At 31.1% G+C, this 14,638-nt stretch overlaps 1 protein-coding gene across 1 annotated transcript; it reads left to right on the top strand.

The window, feature by feature from the left end:
• Nucleotides 1-3,902: 3,902 nt before the first annotated feature.
• LOC110695748 lies at nt 3,903-14,344 on the top strand. The gene is made up of 5 exons (XM_021872974.1): nt 3,903-4,200; nt 8,941-9,203; nt 9,431-9,642; nt 9,921-10,182; nt 13,834-14,344. The coding sequence occupies exons 1-5, from the start codon at nt 4,098-4,100 to the stop codon at nt 14,128-14,130; spliced, it is 1,137 nt and encodes a 378-aa protein (XP_021728666.1). The 5' UTR covers nt 3,903-4,097; the 3' UTR covers nt 14,131-14,344.
• The last annotated feature ends 294 nt before the right edge of the window (nt 14,345-14,638 follow it).

The raw sequence follows: 14,638 nt of genomic DNA, 5'->3' as shown, positions 1-14,638 counted from the left end.
TTTTAACATACTATATGTTCATATTTATTGCTGTTGCAGCTAGCTTGGTTGCACTAGAATGCAGCCAGGAATTTGTAGTTGTTTTCTTAAAATAAGTTTTCAAAAACAGAGAGAAGAGAAAAGAAATTAAAATTATCCGCAACACTAGATTTTTCACACTTTCGCTTCATTCGATTATGATTCGACGTGAAAGGTACTCATCACTGGGTTTGGTTTTGGGGAGACACAAATGGGTGTCTACAGGTTGAATCTTTTTTAATTCATGCAACTACATCTATACTTTCTCCGTGCTGTTAATATTGCAACAATGGACTTTTTGCACTATTCAACACTCTTGTTTGACCATATATTATGATTTATACGTTAAGCAAAATATAGTCGTGTGAGATCTTGTTGGATTCGTCTCATAAAATACTTTCACAATATCAACTTTTTATAATTTATACTCTTACACAATTATAGATATTTAGCATATAAAAGGTGCATTGGGACGCGTAATTTTCTCCTTGTTGCAATATTAATAGAACGGATGATGTATTTCATTATTTCAATTAACTAATGCTATGTCTCTTCATTCTTTAATCTTCTAGAGAGTGTGTTTTTTTTTAAGATATAATTTTATCCCTAATTCAGATAACTTTTTATATACCTTGAATAACATGTGAATAACATTGGCCAAAATCCTAGTTATGCTAAAAAAAACATGGAAATCAGACTCTTGCAAGTTTGCAACTTGATTAATATGGAATTTTGTAACTACTCCTTTAGACTATCCGCTTATGCTATTACTAATAAGTTTAAACTTTTGAAAATTTCATACATTAGATTATATATTTTAAAATTAAACTTTGGAAAGGTTAAATAATTATTGGTATAAAATTTTCCTTGTCATACATCATGACTGATGATTAAATTTAATAATTTATAATTGAAGCTAATGGTTAAACAAACCATTTAAAAGTTGAATGTACGTAATATTTCTTAACTTTTATTCTAACTAAGGTGGCTGACCAATATATTTCTCATCTAAAAAAAAAGGCGGCTAAGCTCTTTGTGAGAATCTCTTTCGGTTTGACCTTTTTGTATCACATCTTTAGTTATTGTATAAATGTACACATGTTATAGTTCAAAAAAGAGGCAATCAACATGAATGAGGACGTATAAATAATTTAACATTTAAAAGCATAATTATTCTAACATTATTTATAACTTGTAAAGGTTTATCTCAAGCTTTTTAAATTACACTCCAACTTATAAAACAAATATTGGGTGAAGGACACGACAATATTTATTCATCATAATGTAATTTTTTTTAAAATTATTTAAAGTTCCTATTCTTATGCATTATGTACACTATAAAATATATAAGAATAAAAACAAAATATCCCAAAACTAAGACGATTGTTTAGAAAATATAAACTTTTGTTCCGATGTATTATATGTTAATATTTACACTAACAAACAAATCAATATTTCAAACAATTATTATAATGAGGAAACTAGCTTATATAGGTCCCAGACATTAATTTTTTTTTAATTTTTTTATAATTATGCAAGCCATATTTATGAAAAATTGTCGAGAAGTGCACAATTATCTTATCTTACTTATTCTATGACGCATAAAATAATTATTTAATTATATAAAAGAGAAGTTGAATAATAGAAGTTGATAGCAATGTATACATTATTGTTTATAATGGCATGTAATTAATAAATAAACTAAAGGTTTACATCAGGAACAACGTACAAGTCTTTGTATTGCATTTGCATAGGCTAAAAATTTCATTGGTGGTGTTTCTTAACGTGGACAAAACAAAAAACAAAACAATTGCAAGTGTTACTTCCCGGCTTTATTCAGTTTTTTTTTTTTTTTTTTTTTTTTTTTTTTCATAAAATATAACGGTGTACAAGTACTCCGTAATAATAATAAACATCTATCTTAGCATAATGGGGACTAACAGTAATATTACTAGTGGATGTTTTTTTAATCTTACTGTTAGCCCCATTATGCTAAGCTTATTATGGAGCACAATCCATTTTGTGGTTGAAATGTATAGTAAATATCGTTGACTTCACACTCAGTTCACTATTTTTAAGCTTTCTTTATAACGGGTATAGATAGAATGATAGATACTCTCGCTGTCCTTAAATTACATGAGTAGATGATAGTAATACATCCTTTTTTAAAAAAAATAAAAAATAAAAAAATAGAATAAAATACCATTTATAAGTTTCCGATCCTACTTTTTTTTTTACTACTTACTCCGAATTAGAGGTGTCAAAACCACATCCGACCCGACCTAAAAAATATCCAATTTAGATTTAGAGTCGCGTGAACATAATAATTTAACATAATTCAACTTTAAAAGTTGATCCAAGTATCAGACCCGATCTGATCATCTAAATTGATACCCCTACTCTGAATTACATTCCTCAACCCGTGCCAAGGGAACCACATGCAATTATGCAAACTAGACCTTAGAAATTAAAATGCTAACCAATCAAGGAATCTTGTAATTGAATAGGTAGGTACCTAATAAATTACTAAATTTCCATGAGCAGCGCACTCTCGCACAAAATGACAATCAATTTATACGAGTATACTCACGTTAAAATAGTCTAGAAGGGCGGAGTAATAAGCCATAATAAATTTGTTGTACTATGCAAACATACCTTTCACGCTTGACAACTAGCTTATCAAATGTGATGGGCGTGATGGCTAAAGGCATGAATAATTTGGGAACTATATTATAGCGTAAGCAATATGACATCTAGTAGTTACTAATTGTAAAGCACCTACCATAATTCGCCATTTATGACTTATGAGAGTGAGAGATAGAGGAAGGTATGGGTACAAAAGTGTACGTACGGGACTACTGTTATCTCAATTTAAACCTGAAATTTGTTACTCTGTAATAAGAACTAAATGTAACCCACTTTTGCCAACAAGAAACAAATTCCAATTAATGGTATGAAACAGTGAATATTCTACGTAATGTAGTCTTATGATTTTTGACTAACGCAATTTTTAAAAAATTGTTGGCTGAGATTATTTGTTTATTTATTTGTTTTTGATTAGTTTTTTTTTAAGTAAAAATCATTTATTAATTATTTTATATATTTTTTTATTTCTAGAATTTTGAAAATATTAAAAAATAATTTCTAGAAGATAAAATATATTTAAAATATTTAAAAAATTATTTTTAATTAAATTATTAATAAAAAATAAATTCTAAAACAAATAGTATCAGCCGTCCATTTAAAAAAATTGTGATAGTCGAAAGTCATAAGAGATTAGAATCATCGTATGAAACAATGGCGATCCATGCATAAACATGACAAATTGGAATACGATAAAAGAGAAAAATTTGGAAAGTGGAGCAATTATTTTAAAATCCAACAAGTAGACGGTATATATATGAATTTCTCCCCATTATTAAATACTTGCTCCATTTTTCTTTTTCAGCCGTTTTTAAATATTTGTTCCATTTCCTTATTTGGAAAACTTTTATAATATTAAATTAATTTCTCTCACCTACTGAACCCACTATGATCATATTTTATTATTTTCATATTATCTCTATTCTAATTCTCTCCCATACTTTAGCTTTTTGCAAATTTTTATTCTTCCATTATCCCACTATCTACATATTTTATTACTTTATTCAATTTCTCTTAAAATTCTGCGCATGCGCATGAAAAGATGAAGAAGTATTTAAAAACGGAGGTACTATATAAAAACAAGTGGGCATGTATAAATTTATTTTCAATTAAAGAAAAAAAAAATGTCATTTTCGATGGGCTCACAGCCAGCTGAATAATATCCCATTTAAAAAAATACGAAGTAACTTGTAATAGATACAAATTACAAACTCCTTAGTTTGTTTTGACATAAATCAACGCTTTTAAACGTAATTAAATGTGCCTGCACCAAAAAAATACAAATAAAGAAATGTACCAAATTTCATGATATTGTTACTATAAATAATTGCCCAAACCAATGCTATCTTTTTAAAATCAGTTACATCTTACATGGTATGTAACTCTGATTTTGCATTAAACTGCTAGAGAGAGAAATTTAGAGAGAGAAAAAGAAAATGGGTGTACAAGAGAAGAGTAAAAAGATTTCAGCAGCTTCAGCTAGAGCTCACACTCGCAAATCTACATCCAACTCTTCCCTACCATTCCCATTCTCTTTAGGTTTGTTTTCTCAATTTTCCGACTTCATTATTATAAATGCAGTGTAGGCAAGATTCGATCTTAAATTTCACACATTTATAACTCGTAAAGTTTTAATAACAACTGACCTAATTAACATCCATGGATCGTGCTTCTATTGAATAGATCACGTCTCATTCCCCGCATAAATAATTTTTGTTTAGGTGCTAGTTGTGGAGGTTTTGTAAAATTATGGTATATGATTTAACTGATTTTAATTCTGAACTTTTCTAATCGTATTTTTAATATGGTTTTTCTGTACTTTAATTCGTTACGGGGATCTCTAGATCATGTTCATGTAATAATGCTATTTTAATTAGTAGGCTATACTGATTTATTTTAATAATTCTTCTTAAGTTTAATATTAATTTTAATTTATCAATGTACATAATAGAATAGGGAAAAAAAAGTCTACTAATTAGTTGCAAATCATGCAGTGTTCTCTTTGATATGCATTCTTAGCCTACCAATTAGATGATAAGATGCGAATTTAAAAGAAAATTATATATACCTTCTTATAAAATACGTAGTAAAATCTAAGATGCAAATTTTTTATTTCATTATTTTACACTCTGAAATAAAGAAGATAAGAAAAGCAACTAGCTTGATATTATAATTATATTTGTTTGATCTAGAATTATTCTTGATTATTGCCGACATATAACCAAGATTGACGAATGGATCCTCTGTTTTATCTTATTTGTTAAATATTCATATACAAAGTATTACCTATAACATGTATATTTCATCTTTAAAAAAAAAAAGAAGTATATTTCAAAGTATATATTATACATTTATACCTTTATAGGTACCCAGCAAAGATTGATGGATTTGGTAGGAAACTCACCTTGTAACTTTGAGGTCACAAGTTTAAACCCATTAACTAGTGCTGTCAAATTTCAAACCGAAACCTTTTAACTGCCCGAAACCGACCGACCCAAATGAGAACCGAACGATTAAAAACCGATTTCTTTGAAACCAAAAACCGACCCGAACCGTATTTTAGTAAACCCGAAACCGAATCGACCCGATTAATGTTAAACCGTATAAGAACCGAACCCGTTAACAAACCGAACCAAATATAAACCGAACTGAAAGAAAACCGAACCGAAAAAGAACCGAACCGTATCTAACCCGAAACCGATTCCAACCCGAAACCGTTTAAACTGGCAAAAAAACCGTTTACACCGGACCGTTAGCAAACTGCTACCCGTTTGCACCGAACCATTTAAAAACCGAACTGGTTATAAACCGAACCGTTTATGAACCAAACCACTTCTAAATCGAACCATTTACCACTACAAGAAATCAAGAAAATAACGACGGATTTCCGACGGAATTCCGTCGTAATCGGTTGTCGCAATACCCTTTGTCGGAAAGGGTTCGTCGGAATAGATTTTCAAGCTCAACAAAGTCCGTCGGAAATTTCCGACGGAAATTCCGTCGGAACATTCTGATAAAAAAACAAAAAAAAGGGTCTGCCCCGCCACCACTCCTTTCTAAAATCACTTTAACACCACCGCAACAAACCCCGCCCTCCACTAAAACCACCACCGTAATTCACCCTACCCACCACCGCAATTCTCCATAACCCGACTTACAAAGACCCACCACCACAACCCATAACCAACCCAGATCCACCTACCTAACCCTAACCCAAAGCCAGATCCACCAACCTAAACCTAACCGAAACTGTAACCCACCCACCTAACCCAAACCCAAACCCTAACCCAGATCTACCCAACATTGCAATATACTGTCACAACATTTAGTAAACCTTAACTTCGAACAGTAAATGTTGAACTATCATCCTGTCCGACTCGAAAATCATAAAGGTAAAAGGAATTTCAATGACATAACATTTCTCAGTAATTCTAGCTCAAAAACTTCAAATTCAGCACAATTTTAGAAGCTCAAACAATCTAGCAATACAATCACACTAAAACCACAAGAAAAATCCTTAATCCAACACTACGACAAAATCAACAGAAACATCAAACATGTAAGAATTGCAAAAGTAAGCAATACTCAAGCTCAAATCAAGCAATCAAACAAACAAAATTAAGTTGAATTCAGCATAATCTGAGTAAAATAGAGAGAAATTACAGTGAAGAATGAACCGATTTGGAAGGAAGAGGAAGAGGCAAACACAACTTCTGGCGACGAGACCTAGCACGACCAAATTGACGACAAAAACTGGAAAGTTTACCGATGAAAGGAGAATTGGAGGATCGAGACCAAAGATAATTGGAGTAGAGCAAAGTTAGGGTTTTGAAATTCTTGGATTGATCATTCTCTTGTGAAGGTGATGCAATTTCCATGGAGTTTCTCGATTCGGAGTTCATGGCTTTGTTTTGGCGCCGTTGACGAGTACAACCGTTTCGCCGGAGTAGTTCTCAACTTGTAATTGAGCTATAAACTGAATTTGATCACTCAAAAACCTCGGAATTGGGTTTACAAGGCCAAATTCGACCATGAAAACTCTAGATCAAGAGTTTTCATGGTCGAATTTGACCTTAAAACCGTTATTTTGCACCATTGATGTTGATGTAGAGTCTGTGTTGGTGTTTTTCACAACGGTGTTGTGGCATCTGGTTGTTGATAGTGTTGGCGGTGGTAGTATAGTCGATGGCGGCGTGGTAAATCAAAAGAGGGGGGAAAGAAGATAAGGAAGATGAGAGAAGAGAGAAGCGAGAAGAAGAAGAAGAAGATGAAAGAGAAAGGGTTTCATGTAAATCTAACCATTGATTTTTTAATCTATGGTTTAGATTGGTGATCTGTGTGTGTTGTGGGAGAAAGAATCTAACCATTGATTTTTTTAATCTATGGTTGAGAGTGGTGATCCGTGTGTGTTGTGGGAGAAAAAATCTAACCATTGATTTTTTAATCTATGGTTGAGAGTGGTGATCCGTGTGTGTTTGTGTGTTGTACATTCATCTACAAAAATATTATTCCCTCAATTCTTTAGTATTTTTTTGCCCCATTTGATCGGGATCAGTGTCCAAGACACGTATTAAAACATCTACTAGTATATATCTTTATTTTCATACACGTAAAATTATAAAAACGTTATATTAATAAAATGTATAAATAGATAAATTTAAAAAGATCACTAATGAGTCTATAACTTTGTACTAATACATACGAATAACGATGATACGAATATTTAACTATGAGATGGTTAGTTGCCATGTGTTAATAATGTGTACATATGATCGATTGAACTAATCAATATTACCTTGTTAATTAGTCATTAGTGTTTTCTTTCATTATACAAATCAAAGCACTTTGTAATATCTTCATAATTTCATGAAAATATATAATGATAAACGAGTCATAATTATCAGTCTTGTTGACTAATCAAGTATCGAATTACCAAATTGCAAATTTCCATTTCACAAGAAGTCAAAAACTCATTAAATCATGATTATGATACTATGCGTAGTATATAAATGATTAAATAAGAAGCATATAATAACCTAATTGTAAAACAATAATACATTAATACACTAACTCTTATAATCTAAATTCGTAATAAACTAGTAAAATCAGTATGACTAAACTTGAAACAGAACATAATATGTATTTATAAAATCAATGAGAATTTGTTTATAATATGATGCCTAAATAAGAAATAATTCGTGACTTGCCGACTTTATATAAAACTTGTGAACGCAAAAGGTTAGCAAGTACTATCAAATTTCAAACATAAACCATTTAACTGCCCGAATCCAAACAACTCGATAAACAATTTATTTTTTGAAACCGAAAACCGACCCGAACCGTAATTTAGTAAACTTGAAATGGAACCGATATGAATAACGTTAAAGTGGTTAAACCATCGAAGAACCGAACCAGCTATAAACTGAATCGAAAAAGAACCGAACCAGTTATAAACTGAACCAAAAAAGAACCGAACTGTTTCTAACCTGAAACCGTTTCCAACCCGAAACTGTTTGAACCGGGATAAAAACCGTTTACACTGCACCGTTAAAAAACCGCAACCCGCCTGCACCGAACCGTTTACTACCCGGACTGTTTACAACCCGAACCGAATTAAAACCGCTTAAGAATAAACCGAAACCGAATCGAACCGCTAACTATTTAAACTGAACCAAAACCGACCCGTGAGACAATTAAACCGATTCTAAACCGACCCGATTAACTACCGAACCGATTTCAAACCGAACCGAAACCGAACTGTCAAACCGTTTTGACAGTGCTACCATTAACTATAAAATGCTTGAAAATAGGGAATTTTCTTACTTTTCTTCTCTACTCTTTGTAGGGTGTTGATTGTATAAAATTAATTGGTACGGAATACTTAAAAATTTGAATGTGATTGATATGATTATATTATTACATGTAAGTATGTAACATGTGAGCTTGTTAGACCTGGCTTACAATCCTCCGTATAATAATGCTCTTACTATGTTAGTTTGTCTTTTTGGCGACACCCAACACGTTGAATGGTTTACATGCACAACATGGGAGCTACCTCCTCTGTTTAGATACCAGTACAATCTTTATTTTTTTAGTAACATATCTTGTGTAAGTGGTCCAATCTGATATGATCTGATCTCATCTAAACCGATTCAACTTAAATTTTATGGTAATACGATTATTGGTAAATAATCTCTGTTAATTGAAAACAAACTCGAACTAGACTAGGCCTAAAATTTTATTTTATTAAGTTATAACAATATTGACCCATATTTTCAGGTTTGTCTAGCAAAATTTTTGTGGTTGTGATTGTGGTTTGCCTAACATGGGCTGATAGGGCTTTCCGGCCACCGCCACCCAAAGTTTGCGGTATGCCTGGCGGCCCTCCGGTAACAGCACCAAGGATCAAGCTAAGGGATGGAAGATATTTGGCCTACAAAGAGTATGGTGTGCCAAAAGATGAAGCAAAACACCATTTTGTCTTTATTCATGGCTTTGACTCCTGCAGGCTGCATGCTTTCATTGCCACCGAAGTTTCTCCAGTATGTTAAAATATATTATATCAATATCATGTATAAATAATATTTTTACTTGGTACAACACAACAAATGGTTGATAAATTAATCTAATACCTTCGTTACAGGTTATGTGCAACGATTTGACATAAAGCAGAGAGGGAAAATGTCTAATTGTTGCACATAACCTGTAACGAAAGTATTAATTAATTTTTAATGACATATTATTCTAATGTTTGATTATATACTTTTAGGATACTATTGAAAGCTTGGGGTTACATATTGTGGGATTTGATAAACCCGGGTACGGAGAAAGTACCCCGGACCCAAATCGAACACCGAAAAGTCTTGCATTAGACGTAGAAGAGCTTGCTGATCAGCTTGGTTTTGGTCCCAAATTTTATGTGGTAGGCTACTCTATGGGTGGAGAGGCTGTTTGGGGTCTGTTCAAGTACATTCCTCACAGGTATATTAAATTTAACGTCGTACTTGTACTCTCTTTGTCATAAATTAATTAATTTTCTTATTAGGTGTCTTATTGAGTTACGTCAATTACGTTAGATATTTTTGACAAGACGATCTCACACTAATTTTTTGTTAAAAGAAGTCACTTTAATTAATGTACATTTTTAGAAATAGTTACTTTATTAGTGAGAAATGTCTTATTTGAACATATTCTATTATATAAATGCTGTACACAACACACGTGTTATAAGATACGTTATTGGTGCAATGCTATAACAGGTTAGCGGGAGCATCACTAGTTACACCGGTGGTGAACTATTGGTGGTCAAGTTTACCGGCGAATTTGACAAAAGAAGCATATTACTTGCAACTTCCACAAGATCAATGGTCATTAAGAGTGTCACACTATTTACCGTGGCTAACTTACTGGTGGCAGACTCAAAAGTGGTTCGCACCATCAAGTGTTATTGCACATAGTAGTGAGGTTTTGTCTCGTCAAGATAGAGAAGTAATGTTCAAATTCGTCAAACCCGAAAATATGGTAATTGTTTTTCAATATCTTCAACTTTACTTTGTTTTTATTATATTTCTTAATCATATATTACTAGTATTTAGTATTTTACGTTACCACATAAATGTTCTTGTCATGACATATCCAAAAGATTTATAAGGTTAGTAATAAATTGTTCAAATTAACTTTGTTTTGGGTCGCATTCATCGATTTGTTTGAGTCATTCTTTCTAGAATTTTTGTTTGGGTCAAGTCAATACGTTGTCATAATACAAGTCAATATCATTTTCATAGCAAGTAGTAGCTAGTCTATCATAATAATTATGTTTGCAATGCATAATCCTATCCGAATTGTTATTTGCAATATAATTTTGAAATTTTTTGTATTTCATAAATAATAATTTAAAGTTAGTTGCAAATAACATTAATAGAGTTATTTTAGCTATATATAGAGTTATATCTAGGATAATTTCTCCTCACTCTTAACATCTATATATATTTATTTATTTATTATTTTTTTTTTTCAAAATATAACATTTTCTTTAATTCACTAGAGAGTATCTTTTATGAGTAGATTTTACTGCCCATCACCCTTTCTTTCTTAAACTTGTAAATTTTCCATAAGAAAAACTTAAGACAAAAACACATACATTTTTGTTTAATCGTAGTTTCCATTATTAACGCCTTAACAACACGTGTGTTGCACAACATGTCGTAAAGCTAAATATTTCCTTCGCATTTGTTTCCATCAAAACACTTCCATATTTTTTTAAAAAGTATTTACACAATCTAACTTTTCTATTTTGGTGATTTAAGTGTAATGGAAACATTGTCTTATGAAAATTTTTCTAATCTATTTCAATGTATAATTTCAAAATATTGATCTTAATATGTCTAAATGTACTCTGTATGAGCTAAGAAATTATAATGAATTACTTAAGAATGAAGATTTTCAAATTTCTCAAGTCTTTCTAGTTATGTGGCAGTATTGAGATTTGATGAGATTTTTTTTTTTTTTTTTTTTTTTTTTTTTGAGATTTGAAAAAAACAAGTCTTTTTTTTTTTTTTGAGGAGATTGAAAAAAAACAAGTCAACTAATCTAAATGTTTTCAAAAGGCTATGTGTCCATGAGTCCATGTTGTGTGAATTATAAAAGTGTCAATATGATTGCATAAACTCTTACTTCCCCCGTTATTTATTACTTGACCCGCTTTGACTTTTACACTATTTACCATCCCTCCTTTGACCGTCTTTTGTAAATAATATGTAAGGAAAAATATATTCATGTATGATCTTTTTGGATTCATCTCAATAAGTACTATCGTAATATATAACTTTTATAATTTTTACTTATGGAGAATTTAAGTTATTGATCGTTAAAGTTTTGTATTGGCAAGCGTGATAAAAGAAACAGGTCAAGTAAAAAAAAAAAAAAACAGAAGAAGTATAATTTAAGCAAATTGTATAGAGATCTCAAATTATTTATTAATATATACTCTGTAGTTTCCAGAAAGCTAAAAAGATAGTACGAAGTAATTAACTATTTAAAAGGTTTGTCAACTTTACTTAAGAGCATACACAATGGTTGCCCAACCCCATCTTGGTTATTGATTATTTTATTATTTTATCCATCTTCCACCTCACTTATAACCACTCTTATAACCATTTAATAACCAATGTATGCCAATAGTTAACCATAATATTTTGGTTATACATTTTCTCTCTCCTACTTTTACCCAACCCCACCACACAATTTATTACTTAAATTCTATTATTATTAAATAATGCATTTGGAGAATTTGAATAATTAGGATTTTGTGGTGGTTGAAAAGGAAACGGAGTGAAAGTACTTGGATTTGAGAAATTGAGATTTTGTGAACCGTAATTCGGAAAATTTTGAAAATTTGTATCTAAATCTGAGTTGAGATCAATTGGAAGATTAGAATAGTAAGGTTGAGGATTTGGATTATTTTGGGGCTGTGATGAGTTATGAGATTTTGTGGATTTTTTTTTTTCTGTTAGATTTTGGAATGTTCATCTTAACACAATTTGCCAATAAGAAGAGTAATTTTCACTTAAAAAAAAGTTGTTTCAAAATACTTCAATATTGGGCTCATTTTATAGAGAAAAATAAAATAGAGCCGTTGGTGTATTTTTTTTTTTTTTCAGAATTGTATTTTAAAAATTATGGCCGTTACAAAAATTACAACGGTTATAAATTCAGAGCAAATCTCAACCATTGATATTTGTATTACGTGTCAAAATCTTAGCCATCCATGTCAACCAAAAAGCAAAAAAAAAATTGCATGACCATATACATAACCGGTTATTTGAATAACCTGGTTATTCAATTGATACCCCAATAATTTCTCTCTCCTCAATATTTTATTAATATTTTCATTTTCTCTCTCTTAATAACCACCCAAATAGTTAATGGCTGTGGGTACTCTAAAGTTAACCTAACCATTATGCATACTTTGCCCCTTTCTTAAGGAGGTAAAAATTTCACTATTTTGCATGATTCAGGAATTAGAATAATTATTTTTTACATTAATAGCTATACGAAGTCTAGAAACACCCATCCTCATACGTTAATGATAGAATTTATACTCTTTCACACAACATACCTAAAGTCGGATCAATTGTTCTTTCATGTTAAATTGGTCGCGTCGCTTACAATCAAACTACTTCTATTAATTGAATTTTGAGTCAGTTTGATTCGGGTAATATTCAGTACAAGTTTTCTAGTTACATGTAGAATTTAAGATAGGATAGGGCAGTAGATTCAACTAACTAGGTACGTGTTAATTTAGCGTTCGATCATGGATCATTTTTCTCTATGATTTCAAGTGGCTTAGCTTACAAATTACAAAGATTAGATAATTTCCTAAATTAAGAATAATTATGTTGTAATTATATATGCCAATATTACCTGTCCACCGTCATGTCACATATGTAAGATACTGAAAGGAAAAAATAAAAAGTTGTCAATTTAAAGAGAAGCAAGATGTTTTGACAAATAAATGCTTCACATAAAGTTTCTTCAAAAGTTATAATTAAATCTGATGACTCATTTTTAGCATACTAGAAAATAAAAATAAAGTTAAAAAGTAAGGATTCGTTTGACATTGTTGCGGTTTTCAGTTTTTTGGTTTTTTGTATTTTAAAAGTGTATGATATATGTAATGTAATGAATAAAAAATTAGTCAAACTTATTAAAATCATGCTAATTTTGAAAACTGACAACAGAAAAGTGAAAACGCCTTATTCTTGTTTCCTGTTTTTGGTTTTTTGTTTTTAAAAAAACTGAAAACTCAAAACAAAAAACAATGCCAAACAAGTCCAATGTTGATGTTTTATGTCTTGAATGTTTGTAACCGCTAGTTAGGTTTTCCAATTTTAGATTCTTGACTTGATATGTACCATACGTAAAGATTTTGAAAATAACTTAACATGATTTCTTATTATATTTAAAATTGGCTCAATCGAAATTAAACCGGCATTAATTATTATAGTGTGTACAATTTGCTACTCCGCATGTACTACAAGCATTACGGAGTAGCTATATATATACTCTCTGTAGATACATTTATGACTTTGATACATTTGAAAGTTATTATGCAACAGATAGGTGATTCATATTTATCGATCCCTAATTTTTCTTGCATTTCTTGGCTATCAGATTCCAGTAAGGCAGCAAGGGGTGCACGAATCGATCCATCGAGACATGATTGTTGGATTTGGAAAATGGGAATTCGATCCCCTTCAGTTAGAGAATCCATTCCCTAACAACGAGGGAATGGTTCACCTTTGGCAAGGCGACGAGGATATGCTTGTGCCCGTGATCATGCAACGATACATAGCTCAAAAATTGCCTTGGATTCACTACCATGAGGTATCAGGGTCTGGGCATATGTTCCCTTATGTTGAGGGAATGAGTGATGCTATTGTCAAAGCACAATTATCTGTTGAGAACTAGCTTAGCAAACATCATACATTGATATACAAACTTTATTTATGACTAAATTAGACCAACATTTAAATTATACTTTGTGATGAATTAATGTCTCCTATGATTGGTTTTGTAGTGTCTCTTTGTATTAAAGTTTGAAGAGTACTATTTATAAAGATCTAATGTAAGACAATGTTGTGCACCTATGATCTATCTAAGCCTTTTATTATAACTTGGAATATTTCTTGTTTTTGCTGAAAAACCAAATAATGCAACTTAAACATGCTACTTAATTAGGGTACGTATACTCTTAATTGTATGAATGTACAGTTTATATGTGTAGACACCTATTTGTGTCTCCCCAAAACCAAACCCAGTGATGAATACCTTTCATGTCATTTGATTATCGAACAAAGCGAAAGTGTGAAAAGTCTAGTAATGAGGATGTTTTTATTAAAATATCTCTTCTATCTGTTTTTGAAAATATTTCTATTCTTACCTTATTTATGAAAAACGTACATTCCAGTTTAGTTTG

The sequence above is a fragment of the Chenopodium quinoa genome, unplaced genomic scaffold (assembly GCF_001683475.1).
Source record: "Chenopodium quinoa cultivar QQ74 unplaced genomic scaffold, ASM168347v1, whole genome shotgun sequence".
In the NCBI taxonomy this organism is placed as follows: Eukaryota; Viridiplantae; Streptophyta; class Magnoliopsida; order Caryophyllales; family Amaranthaceae; genus Chenopodium; species Chenopodium quinoa.
The sequence above is the reverse complement of the archived record's forward strand: the minus strand, read 5'-3'. Positions and strand labels throughout refer to the sequence as shown.